At 31.9% G+C, this 13,355-nt stretch overlaps 2 protein-coding genes across 2 annotated transcripts; both read right to left on the bottom strand.

Annotated features, from left to right (window-relative positions):
* Nucleotides 1-6,268: 6,268 nt before the first annotated feature.
* On the bottom strand, nucleotides 6,269-8,913 carry LOC111899156 (uncharacterized). The gene is made up of 7 exons (XM_023895043.3): nucleotides 8,775-8,913; nucleotides 8,018-8,118; nucleotides 7,800-7,913; nucleotides 7,442-7,720; nucleotides 7,246-7,359; nucleotides 6,796-6,868; nucleotides 6,269-6,529 (listed from the first exon to the last, which is right to left on the bottom strand). The coding sequence occupies exons 2-7, from the start codon at nucleotides 8,075-8,077 to the stop codon at nucleotides 6,492-6,494; spliced, it is 678 nt and encodes a 225-aa protein (XP_023750811.1). The 5' UTR covers nucleotides 8,078-8,118; nucleotides 8,775-8,913; the 3' UTR covers nucleotides 6,269-6,491.
* Nucleotides 8,914-10,018: 1,105 nt separating this feature from the next.
* LOC111899034 (uncharacterized) lies at nucleotides 10,019-10,753 on the bottom strand. The gene is made up of 2 exons (XM_023894919.3): nucleotides 10,570-10,753; nucleotides 10,019-10,443 (listed from the first exon to the last, which is right to left on the bottom strand). Exons 1-2 carry the CDS (start codon nucleotides 10,751-10,753, stop codon nucleotides 10,019-10,021), a joined length of 609 nt encoding a protein of 202 aa, XP_023750687.3.
* Between the last annotated feature and the right edge of the window lie 2,602 nt (nucleotides 10,754-13,355).

Here is a 13,355-nt window from a genome sequence, read left to right as displayed (position 1 = left end):
CAATACAATAGAAACCAATCAAAGCTCTGATACCACTGATGGGTTTTTGTCAGAAGACATCCTATGTGCTCATACAAACCCTAATGCTCGGATCTAGGTTTCTCGATTGTACATACTTTGAATCCAAGACTATAAACCCTAATTCTAACATATGGAAATCAATATTAACATATAATTAGGTTTGAGAACATACCTTGATTGTTATATAGCAATAACAATCCAATTCCTCCTTGAATTGACCTTGGAAAGCTGAGAGTCACAAGTGTCACTCCTCTAATGGCTTACAAACACCATAAGCAAGTGGAGAAGGTATAAAGAGAGAGGAGAGGTGTTAGAATTCGTCCCTAGTACTTCTTGGGAAGGGTTGGACGAATTCCTATGCCTTAGGGGGTTTATATAGGTGTAAAGATTAGGGTTTTAGTCCTTATCCTTATCTAGTTGCTTGTCCACCAAGCAACCATAAGATAAGTCCTAGAAATCCTTATCCTAGTCGAATTCTAAGGGATTTACACCTCAAATTCGTTCACCATATATATAAGATAATCCTTACCTTATTTTGTAACTATCACATAATTACAATTCAGCCCCTCTAGTTTAATTAATTACACTTGATCACAAAATTAATTCTTAATTAATTATTGACCAATATTAATTAAACAAATATGATTTCTCCTTTAATATATTATTCTTATAACATATTAATAAATCATAATAACCTCTCTCTCTATTTATTTCTCCAATCAAGTTGCTTTGGTGAAGGCAACCCAAAATGACCATGCACCATCGGGTCAAGTACATACCAAAATAGTTATGGACTTAGACACTAATCCAACAGGTTCAAGTACAGAAGTTGCACCACCAGAAACATCTTCAGCTCGATCTGGCAGCTCGATCCAGAAGTTCCAAATAAAAAAATTTCGTGCTGACTTGGCAGCTCGATCCCAGCCAGGGGCTCTGCCCCTTGGACCCCGCCAGGGGTTGCCGCCCCTGGGACCCCGCTCCCAGGGGCGCTGCCCCCGGACCCCCATTCGTTTAGGGGCTTCGCCCCTAAATAACAATGTACTTTAAATCCTGAAAAACTTGAACAAGTGTGCACTCTTACACCATCCTAACTTGTTTAATATTCAACAATATCACTTTTTGTCACACAAATTTAATCCTATTACATTAAAATAATATTTGATGATATAAAATCACCAACACCCAATGGAGCCAAAACTCCACTTAACCAAAAATGAAAATGGTGAACCCGTGAATGCAACAATGTACAAAAAGCTTGTTGGGAGTTTAAGATACCTGGTCCACACAAGACCAGACCTAAACTACAGTATTGGAGTGGTGAGCAAGTTTATGCAAGACCCCAAACAAAGCCATTATGTTGCTATAAAACATATCCTGAGATATGTAAAAGGGACAACTGAGTTTGGGCTAATGTATCGTAGGGGTGGTGATGGAAAACTCGTGGGTTACAGTGACAGTAACTACAACAGTGACCGTGAAGATGGGAGAGGAACCACAAATGTAGCCTATTACTACTCAGGAAACCTCATAACATGGGCATCACAGAAGCAGAAAACTATGACTGTTCCTAGTTTTTCTCTTATCTGTTAGTTTTTATTAGTTTAAATAGCTTAGCTTTGAGTTCACAAGTAATCAGTCGAAAATTCCCTGTACAACAACTGTAATCAGTAGGTTGTTATTCTTCATTTAATAATAATAATAATAATAATAATAATAATAATAATAATAATAATTCGACTGCCTTATTCAAGTTGTTATCCCTTGTTATTTCTTGTTGCTTTACTATTCCATTTCCTTGATCACCAATAGAATTCCACCTGAAAGACCTTTAGAAGAGGAGTAAGCATAATCAAATTGAAGATTACCCCAACCTTACAACATCAATATATATATATATATATATATATATATATATATATATATATATATATATATATATATATATATATATATACACGCCTCATCTTAAATTCCTATAAAGTTAGAAAAGAAATTTGATGTTTACTACAAAAGGTTTTCACCCAAGCAATCTTCCCCTCCTTCCACAATCCTTGAACATTAAGAAAGAGTAAATTCATGAGAAATCTTCAACTCCTCCATGATTATTAATAAGATCCTGAATATTTTGAGTACATCCTTCCATTGCTTAACCCATGGCTTGCCCAACATCAATTAAAGCAGTCAATTCATCAATAAGGGAAAAACATCGTCTCTTCCTCAATATTTTAATGGAATCGCCTAATGATGAGTGAGAGTCACCATAACCTTCTTTTACATCCTTAGAATTCTTATTTTCAACACCCTTTTTAACCCCCTATAACGAATGGAACTGAAGTTTTAGAATTAATCAAATTCTCACCTAAAGACCTCTAGTAGAGTTTGTTGCTTGACGCCCACTCTCCAAGTTAATTTATGGAGATGAGTTTCGCTGAATAAGAGCATTTATTTATGTCAGCTAAATACTAGTTTTGGATCGAACCGGACCAGAACCGAAAGATTCGAAAACCGATTAGGGAATCGAGAACCGGATCGAATACCATTAACCGTTTCCGTTTCGGTTCTACTAGGAAGTTGCTATCTAAGAAGGTCGTCTTCGATACCCGACCCCGAACCAGAATCAAAAGAACCGAAAACTGAAAATGATAAATTAGGGGAATCGGGAAACGAAGCAAATACCACTAATATGTTTAAAGCGATTGCGGTTGCAATTCAGTTTTTTCAATTAAAAAACTCATCCCTAATTCTTAACATCTATATAAAGTAATGTAATAAGAACATCTTAATGGATAAATAGCTTAATCAAAAAAATCACATTTATCTCTTCTTCACTTAAAGTTCATTAAAAGGAGTTTGTGGGTTTGGTTGTCAATCCAAATCATTAAATGCTTAATACTCGTGTAATTGCATCAAATATACAACACCATTCAAGATGGGAGGATACAAAGCATATATGTCAAATTGTGAATAAAATCGAGAATGGCCATACAAAAATTATAGATTATGCATTGTGTAGAATTACAGAGTTGTGGCAACTAATTAGAAAGTAACCGGAATTTCATAAGCCAAGTGTAACAAATATGACATTTTTATGCAAGTTTATCTGTGAGGTTCCCTTTATAAATAATGTTCATTTGTGCAAAGCAAGTTTGAGAAACCGAGGTTGTTTTATTTATAATGATTTACATTTTTATCTTTATAGTTACGTGGAAAGAGTGTTGGATTTGAGATGCCAATAACTACCGGACCATGCACAAAAAGCCATTGGGTGTGGAATAATCCAAAGACAAAAACCGAAGAGAGTAGCTTTAGATGCACTATTTTGCTTATGGACAATGAAGGCGTTACTTTTGGTAACCATATGGTTAGGTTTCTTGTTATAAACCATTATTTCTACTTATACTTTTTATTGAAATGTTTGATAAATTTATTTAAACTTTTTTTTTCACATCTTTTATGTTTCATTTTATAGACACTACACGACATACATATGTTCTCTTTAGTTGTATTGTTATTCGGTGTGCTAATATATAACCAAGTCAGGTTTTTATTTATCTCGCCGACTTAGTTTTTTTTACTTCATCTTGTACTGTTTACGTATTCTTCTATTAGATGGGAGCTTGCATTGAGAATGTGGGTATTGCTAGCCTCTCTTTTGCAACCGCAATTACAGAAGATCTTTATAACTTTGGAGCAGTGTCAAAACTTTGAGAATTCTCCCAATTTCTATGTATCTAGCATTTAAGGGTACACTCATGATGTTTTTTTACTCATCCATTGGCAGCTCCCTCTTATGGTGTTTTTAACTTTATCACCATGATTTTTATTGTGGGATTTCTATATAGGTATATGTCACACATATGCTCACGGTTATCTTGAAAATGAACAAAAGACATTGGATTGTGCTAAGACTTATTTAGCCAAAAACGAGGTTCTTCACTTTGGCTCATTCTCAACTAACTACTACTACCGGTTGTTGGTTTTAGATTTGTATATAATGTTGTCATTCTTTTATCTATTTACCTGATAGATTCGAAAAGCTATCACTAATGTCCTTCCTAAAAGGATGTATGCCACTCCTGTGCAACGTGTTACCCACAAGAACGACCTTTGTCGGCTTCACGAAATAGGAGTAAGTAATAACTTTTATGTAAATAAAATTAAATTGTAGGTATATTTATCATTGAAGATTTTCAACTTCAAGTAACTATAAACCATGTAGATGGATATACTAAGAGCATGTCACAAAACGGGACGAAAGAATCTCACGAACTTTATTTTTGAGAAAATCATACCTAAGAATGTTGGAAAGACTGTTACAATCGGGCCTATTTTGGTTGGCATCACTAAATTCCTTTTTAGATGTTTTTAATACCAATGTAATATTTTTCTTTTTTAGTTGAACCCGTGGACAAGTGTTTCGATAATCTACTATCTAAGCACTTGTTCACTAGTTCACATAATTAAAAAAAAAAAAAAAAAAACACAAGTATTAAAAGCATCTAAAAGGGATCACAATGATGTCAACCAAAATAGGTTGTTGGAACCGTCCCTCCAACGTTTAGGCCTGGTTTTCTCATAAAGAAATGTCATGAGATTCTCCCGTCACATTCTAAAACTGGCTTTAGTTTATCCATCTACAATGTTTATAGTTACTTCAAGTTGAACACAATCTTCAATGATATATAATAAATATATCGACAATTTCTTTTATCATAAAAGAAATTACTAACTCCTATCGTGAAGCTGCCCTCTCAAAGGCGACATAAGAGTGGCATAGGTGATAGGTCCTCTTAAGAAATAGATCGGTCATAACTTTTCAAATCTATCATAAATACAGGTAGATAGATAAGAAACTTGACAAAAATATTTACAATCTAGAACCAACAAGTGGTTGTAGTTAGTTGAGATTGAGCTAAAAAGAACCTCATTTTTGGCTAAACAATCCAACGGCTTGAGGTCATTTCAAGGTAATAATGAGCATTTGGGTGCGCTATGCCCAAATAAAAATCATGCAATAAAAAAACATAGTGATAATGTTAAAACACCATAGGAGTGATAGCTAACACATCAGTCAAAAAAAAAAACTGCATGAAAATGTAACCCATAAAACCCACACAAAAAAATAGGGTGAATTCTCCAAGCTATGAAACTGTGGTTTCTCCTCCAAAGTTATGAAGATACTTTGTAATTCATTTACAAAAGGGATGCTAGAAATACCCATATTCTCAATGCATCCTCCCATCTAATAGAAGAATACATGAACAATTGAAATGAATTTAAAAAAAAAAAATCAATGACATATATAAAAACCTGGTTGGTTGTATATAAGGACACTTCATAACAGTACATCTAAAGAGAAAATATGTATGTCATGTAATGTTTGTAAAACGAAAAATAAAACATGTAGAAGGGAAAATTTACATAAACTTATCAAACACTTTAACAAACGTATTTAAGTAGGAATTATTGTTTATGACAAGAAACCTTCACCAAAAGTAACATTTTCACTATTCATCAGCAAAATATTTTATCTAAACCTATTCTTATTGGTTTTTGTCATAGGATAAGACATTTTGTAAATGGTTTGGTAGTTGTTGACATCTCAAATCCAACACTCTTCCAAGTAATTTAAAAAATAAAAATGTTACAAATGAAGCTCACTTATAAAGAGAACCTCATAGATATGTAGAACTTACATAAAAAAATGTCATTTTTTTAATTGGATTTTTTATACGATTTCATTGCTTTTGTTATTCGACTTCATATACCAAAAGTAATATATGTTGGACTTGACTACAATCTCCTGTTTGACATTTATTATTTCAAGCATATCAATCTCCTGTTTATGTATGACCACAAGATAATTTTGAAATTTCACTTGAACAATATTTAACAAAAATCTGAACAATTCTTCTAAATATGATATTTTGATGTTTCAAAATGACATACTGTATTAGACCCTAAATTAAATTCATTAAAGTTTCCCAAAATCAAGGCGTGATTCTTCATTCATAAGGATATAAAAAGAAGATTGGAGAATGAAATCAACCTATCAATTTTAATAATGACAACAATGGTAGCAACCATGTAAATTTAAATCAGAACATTTTCAGAAATGAAAAATATTTGGATATGTGTTTTAAAAATTTAAAGCGATAATACACAAGGTCAATAGGCAATTTCTTAACTATCCTTAAAGCATATCATGAAAGCTTTTTTTACTTCCACCGTTTTGAAATTGCAATAATTAAATAAACTATTTAAGCTTTTCAACAATCCTGATAATATGATTATGAGTAACTAACACACAAATTCCCAAAAATGATGTTTTTCAAAGAAAACAAAAACATCATTTCAAATCTTTCAAATTAGGTCTAAATATACAACTTCAAAGAAAAATTAGCACACACATACCAAATGAAGCCTATTATGTGAACAGACATGTCAATGTCAAACCATGGTGAGTTAGTTCATCCAACCATGGTTCGCTTTCTGCCTCGTAGTCTCACTGTCACAAGTTAACATGCAACAATATTATATCATATAAACAATTAAGATATTATTACTTTTATTAATATAACGATTCTACTAGTCTAATAAAATGCTTTACAAGGTTGTAAAAGCTTTGATTTTTTGATAACTTTTACCATTCCCTTTTTAGCCAAGCCTTTTTATTTATTTATCATAAAGCATACCTTTTTGATCCATTAGCAATAAAGGATTACTCAAGCTGATCATTTTTTACATAAAAGAAAGTAGAGAAGATTATATTACCTTGACCAAGTTTGTTAAATGTGGATGACCATTGCTTTGTAGACTTCCTATATGCTGAAAGTATCTTATCCATCTGCTCAACAATCCCAAACCATGGTTATGTTTCTTTTTCACTTAATCAGTCAAGCACTTAATCTGTAAACCCATACATGACTCTTTCTTTTCAACTCGATCTGGACATAATGACTTACTGGGCTAAGCCAAAGAAGCATAGCTTACACACTAACCCTTTACCTATTTTATTTTTCCTCCCAAAATTGATGAATGTTGTGAAATTTGCTTTTTGGAATGTAAGGGCAAAATGGTCATTTATTCAGTCTAGAAGAAACAGACCTTATGTATACATACTTTATTACCCATTCATCCACTTTACCCATATAATAGGAAGGAAAAAAAAAAACATAGTATATTTTAAATTTTGGATACAAAATTTCCAATTATCTTACTTACCACATTTCCACATGATGAATGCATAGAAAGCAAAGCTCGTTCCAGAACATATAAATCAACACCTTTGTCTTCTGGAAGTGTGGACACAAAGCTCAGACCAAAATCGATTAATACCTGACAAAAGATAAAACAAAGTTGATACACAAATAATCTTATAAATTTTTTTTTTAAAAAAAAAGGGGGTATTAAATAATACCAGCTGGTTTGTGTCACTACGCCATAACATATTGGATGTGGTTAGGTCCCCATGAATGACTCCACCATCATGTAATTTCCCAATTGTATCCCCAATCTGGAAGGCAATGTCATCCATCTTTTCTTCAACAACTCCTTTTAATCCAAATTCAAGGAATATGTCTTTGATGGATGGACCTTCCACATACTCAAAAGTTAGGGTATGTGATACAGGGTCTACTGCATAAAGCACAGGAGTAGAAACTCCAAGCCTTCTAGCTTTTGTCATACACCTAGCCTCCTATAAAATAAATCAATCATTAATATTATACTATAGGAAACAAAAATCAAATCTTAAACTCAAATATTTGTCAACAAACCGCATTTAAGCGCTTGAGTGTGAGCTTTGAATCTAAAGTTGGATGTCTGTACTTCTTTGAGAATCGTTCCTTAACAATTGACTTCCTTCCTCCAAATGTTGACTCAAAGACTCTCTAAGAAGCATCAATCCAAAAAAAAAAAAAACCATATTATTATACATGGGTCCCATTTAGGAATTTCAGTTACATAAACAATGTAAAAAAGGAATTTATCTCACAGCTTCTGCTCCTTGCTTTATCAGAACCAAAGAGCCACCTCCATTTGTTTCAGTATCCATATCTCTAAAGCACTGGTGTTTTCCTCTGGCTTTTTGCAGTCCTAAAGTCAAGAAGATAAACAATACAAACAATTACATATCTAAGAAAATTTCACAGACTCTCAATTTTTATAAAACTGCTTCATTTGTTTCACTAACTCTACTTAAAGACAATGAATAATCTAACATGTAGCCTCATAAGCTTAGAAATTGTGGTGGAATTAGTAATTTCAAAAGATTTCAGCCTGAAAACTTTATCTAGCAGTTGGTACGCACTGAAAATTTGAAGTATGTGAATCAACAAAATATGAAATCTACATCATAGTCATGTAAACGTTTTTACTAATCTGAAAGCAAATAACTTGCAGTCAACAAAAGCCTCGAAAAGCGGTTAAGGAAAAAAAAAGTATCGAACAGAAATCGGGGAAATACGTTACCATCAAAGCTAGAGGTATTTGGTTTTCACAAGAAGTTGTATGAAAAATATGAGTTCACACTTCAACAGGCTTTTTAAATCTAGAAATTGTGATGAATTAGTCGACTTTAGCCAGGAAATATCACCGAACAATTGGTACACACTACAAATTTGAAGTGTGTGAATCAACAAAATACGAAATTCCCATCGGTTATCCCATGTATGCTCCATGTAACGGGTCTTACTAATCCCAAAGCAAAAAACTTGCAGTCAACAAAACAAAACCCTAGAAAACCAGATTACCTTGTGATGGCGGGAATGGAAACAGGCACGACGGCGGACGGGATGAGGGTTTCTAGGGGTTTATTGCTATTTTTGGTATAGGATTGTTGGGGATAATTTAGTAAATTCGCTTAGAGTGGACACGAGAAATATTGATCATGTACGTTTGACAAATAATTATATCTAACTCTAATATTTTGCAATTAGGGTATTGCCCTTTGGAAATTACGGGTGATTTTTTTTAAAAAAAATTATATTAGAATTTTATAATTGTTAATCAATCATTTTAAATAAAAATTTAATTATAATAGTTATGTTTTTTTTGTTTATTTAAAATTATAATTATTTATTTAAATAAATATGTAACATTATTTTTGAAGTTATATTTTATTTGTGATGTAATGACAAAATAATATTGTATGATTAAATATTAGATTAATTATATTATAATTAAAAAAAATAAAATAAAACAACAGCAACAAAAAATGGAATTTATAATAGATATATGAAAAATAGGAAAATTAAGTTGTTAAAATAATAATATATGAAAAATATAACAAATTACAAATCAAAATTAACAATTTAAAAACAAAAATACGTTATAATTAACAATACTGTATAAACTACTCATAAATTAAATTAAAAAAAAAAAAAAAAAAAAAAAAAAAACTTATTTATACACAACGTTACAAGTTTTATTTGTGATTTTATCGTCATTATCTAAAATCAACAATTTTAATCATTATCTACTTTTAACTCTAGATAAGGCGACATATAGTTGACCATGTGTAAAAATCGGATATTTGAGAAACAAACCAACCTTAGGGGCGGTTTGGCAGGATCTGAATTTTTAAAATCTGAATTTTTAAGAGGGTCTGAATTTTTAAGATTTGATTTTTAACATGTTGTTTGATTGAAGCCTCTGAAGTGCTATGCTGAATAATTTCAGGTTTAACTGAAACAAAAATCGTGACAAAATGTAAGCTGCTAAATGTAATAGTTGCACTTGAGTTGATTTCTTGGGATGAAAGTGTGACAACACCCCTTTCCATTTTGTCCAACATTTGCACATGCCTTTCCATCAACTTCAACTTGTTGTTAAGTGATTGAATCTACAATTAGGATTTGAAAAATCACATGAGTATTTTAAGAGCTTTTGGAAAGAAAAATGAAATATTAAATGAGGAACAAAATGCTACATAATCAGATCATAGTTTCCAAATTCCTTTAAGAGTATACGAATAGGTAATAAACACATTTAAATGTTACAAGAGTTGCACACAATGAATGTTTCTCAACAACATAATTGGAACCTCGACTTTCAAAACTAACTTATGATTAGGTAGACCTGAGACTTTAAGACCATTTAAAACATCAGGTGAGTATAAATTGGCATCCAACTGATCATGAACAAACTCTGATAGACATAGTTTATCTGAACTTAAATATTTGACTTTATCTCCTGGAAACAATGATATCCACCAATCATTTATTTTTCCAACAACTTCATTTTTTAGAGCAAGTATTGATCTTTCTTGAAAATATCCCGGATTGTTGGAATCTTCAAGAATTGATGGATACACAAAGTCAATTAATGAACTTATAGGATCACACAGATCATTAATGAGAAGATCCTGCAGAATATCAATAATCGCTTCTCCATCGTTAGGACCACCAACTTTTCCTTCTCCTATATCCAAGAGTCATTTTGTAAAATTCATTGTTTGTTGAATAGCAGATGTATCGCTTCCAAAAGTTAACCTCGTATTTTTGATTAATTTATGGACTTTGCATTGTTGCCATAAATATGAAGAACTTAATGAGCCATTAACAGTGTCTTGTGTGCTACCACCTGGGATAACAGACAGAATTTGTCTGAAATCTCCTTCAAACACAATCACTTTCCCTCTAAATGGTAATTTTGATTTTCTAGGATTATGACACTTTAATACAACTTTCAAAGTTCGATCTAAAGCTTCAAAGATGTGCTTGTGAATCATAGGTGCTTCATCGCATATGATCAATGAGATTTTTTGTAATAAACTGGCGAGTTCAGTGTTTGGTGATATGGAACAAACAAAATCCTCAGTAAGAATCAATGGAATTATAAACCGGGAGTGCGTCGTCCTGCTGCCGGTTAATAATAAAGAAACAATCTCACTCGAAGCAACATTTAAAACAATTTGAGATTTACATCTAACTAAGGTAGATAATGTTTTCCAAAGATAGATTTTACATGTTCCACCATAACTGTATACAATGAAAACACCTCTAATTTTATGAATTGCAATCATGATGTCATCAAAAATGTTTCATTGCTCATGCGTTAATGCAACGGAAAGCTGATCAAACTTGTTCTTTAAATCTGATATGTCACAATCTAGCTCCTCAGTGATGTGACGGTTATTTGAAGAAGTTACAGAATCAGCATCAGGAAAAGGCATCCTTGTATAATCTTTGAGGGTTGAATTGTTACAGAGTAAAATTTGTTCAATCTCAAACAAAATCAGGTTTTTAATTTGATCTTCATTAAGTGATAAACCTGTAACGAAAATGGTATAATACTTAGAATAAATTTAAAAATACATTTGTTTATATTATTAACTAATATATATACTAAGACAAAAATATGTATTTTAAAATAAATAGACAATAATATAATACCTGAAGATTTTAATATTTGTTGTTGAGTGTATAGAATTCCATCACACAAGTATTTTCATGTATTTTTCCCACACGACATCTAGTGTAGACAAGCTTTTAGATAATAACATTGTAGAGAATAAGAACCGTAGACAAGCTCTTTGGACCTTTTTGCAGTCCCAAATGATAAAGTTGGAAACTTATCATTCCTAACCGCATTCCTAGTCCATATTTGAGCCTTGAAGCTCTTCGGGTCGAAAAAGCAGTTGAATATCTTAAGTTCTTGAGAAGCTGGCGAACACGGCGTGTTGGCTGAAGTTTTCCCGCCTGTAGAATTGTTCGCGGAACATGGCGTGGTCAAAAGGTTACCACATAAACTTACAATTTGAGAGGCTAAATAAAGTTCAAGTTAGAGTGTAACTGCAGAAGCGTCCGCCAAAGCTTCTCTTCCCAAAAAGATAAAGGTTGGGTCATTTCCGCTGAAAATATTGAAATAATAAACATAACTTCTTTTTTTTAACAAACATTGAATTATATCACCATACGATCAATATAGATTATAACAGAAACATAAAATAGAAGTATATATATGATTGAAACTGTGCAATATGCTTCAGCTACAGTAGCACATGAGTATTTCGCATAAGCCTGATGAATTAATCATGACCACCCAATTCATGGATTAAACAATGACACAACTTTTCCTTTGTTGTATGCAGTTGTTGCTCTGATGCAGAAGCAAATAACTTTAAGGTATCTTATTCCTAAATATAAGTAAAAAGAATAAAAAACATAAGAGTTATGTTAATAAAATCAAGGAATTTACAATCATAACTTAGAATTAGAGAAATTATAATCAACAAAAAGCTAAACATACTTGCTAAAATCTTCAGACATGGCTTGACCCCATCAATGCACCGATGGCTTCATTTTGTTGGAGAACTCAAAAATAAGCAAGGCAAAGAGGAAGTTTTGAGAAGTGAATATGAATAAATCTCATAGTTGGGTGAAATTGTAGATGACTTAGGATTTTTTCATCTTCATCATAATTTTAATTCATTATTTTTTTATCGATCTAATGAAGATACTGTGTGATTATTCACTTTGGTTCCTAGTGAAATAAGTTTTGAATGAAATTTTATAATCATGTTTAACAAAAAGGAATAGAAAAATCACAACGTGAAAAAGTTTATGCCTTTTTTTTTCAGCTTTCTTGTATGAATTCATGCTTGCGATCATAAGGTTTTAATGAAAAAGTTAATTCCTTTTTTTTCCCAGCTTTCTAGTATTGATACATGCATGCGATATTTGTAAGGGTATAATGAGAATAGTTAAATTTTTCTGTTTGTAACTCATAGGATTGTAAAGAGTTCAAAGTACTACCAAGATAGGTTTTACTTTCACAGAAACAATAGATTCAAACTTTTTATTGATGCTTAATAACCTTTTAAGTTATATTTATTTAATGTAGTTTGGTTGTTAAGAAAAATGATTATTGTAGATATCTTTTATTGACCGTATCAATCATTTAGTTCTCAAACTTTTTCAATGATGTTAGCAATAATCATAACACTTTAGCATAATTTATCTTCTCTCTTGACCAATTTATGTAAATTATCAGATTCTTCTTTGGATACGGTTGATGATATGCTCATCTCATTATTACTACCCTTTTCACATAAACTTATAAATGTTGACTTAATCCAGATATTTTGGGTGTTTATTTTATCTATTTTACTGCAGAAAGTTTATTTGATTAGAATTGAATAAGTCTTATGGCATGTGGGCTGTAATACCGAGTCTAAAGGGTAGTGTGAGTCAGTTTCCTTGTTTTCTGCATTTCATTTATTTTAAAAGGGCAAAGTGTACGTTGATGGATGTATTCCATTGTGTTTTTCTCTGTGAAAGTGAATAAAGCTGCAACCTTTGCCATATGTGTTCTTCTGTCCCACTTTTACT

Source organism: Lactuca sativa, chromosome 5, assembly GCF_002870075.4.
Source record: "Lactuca sativa cultivar Salinas chromosome 5, Lsat_Salinas_v11, whole genome shotgun sequence".
Classification (NCBI taxonomy): domain Eukaryota; kingdom Viridiplantae; phylum Streptophyta; class Magnoliopsida; order Asterales; family Asteraceae; genus Lactuca; species Lactuca sativa.
Note: the sequence above shows the minus strand (reverse complement) of the source record. Positions and strands in the feature narration are given on the sequence as shown.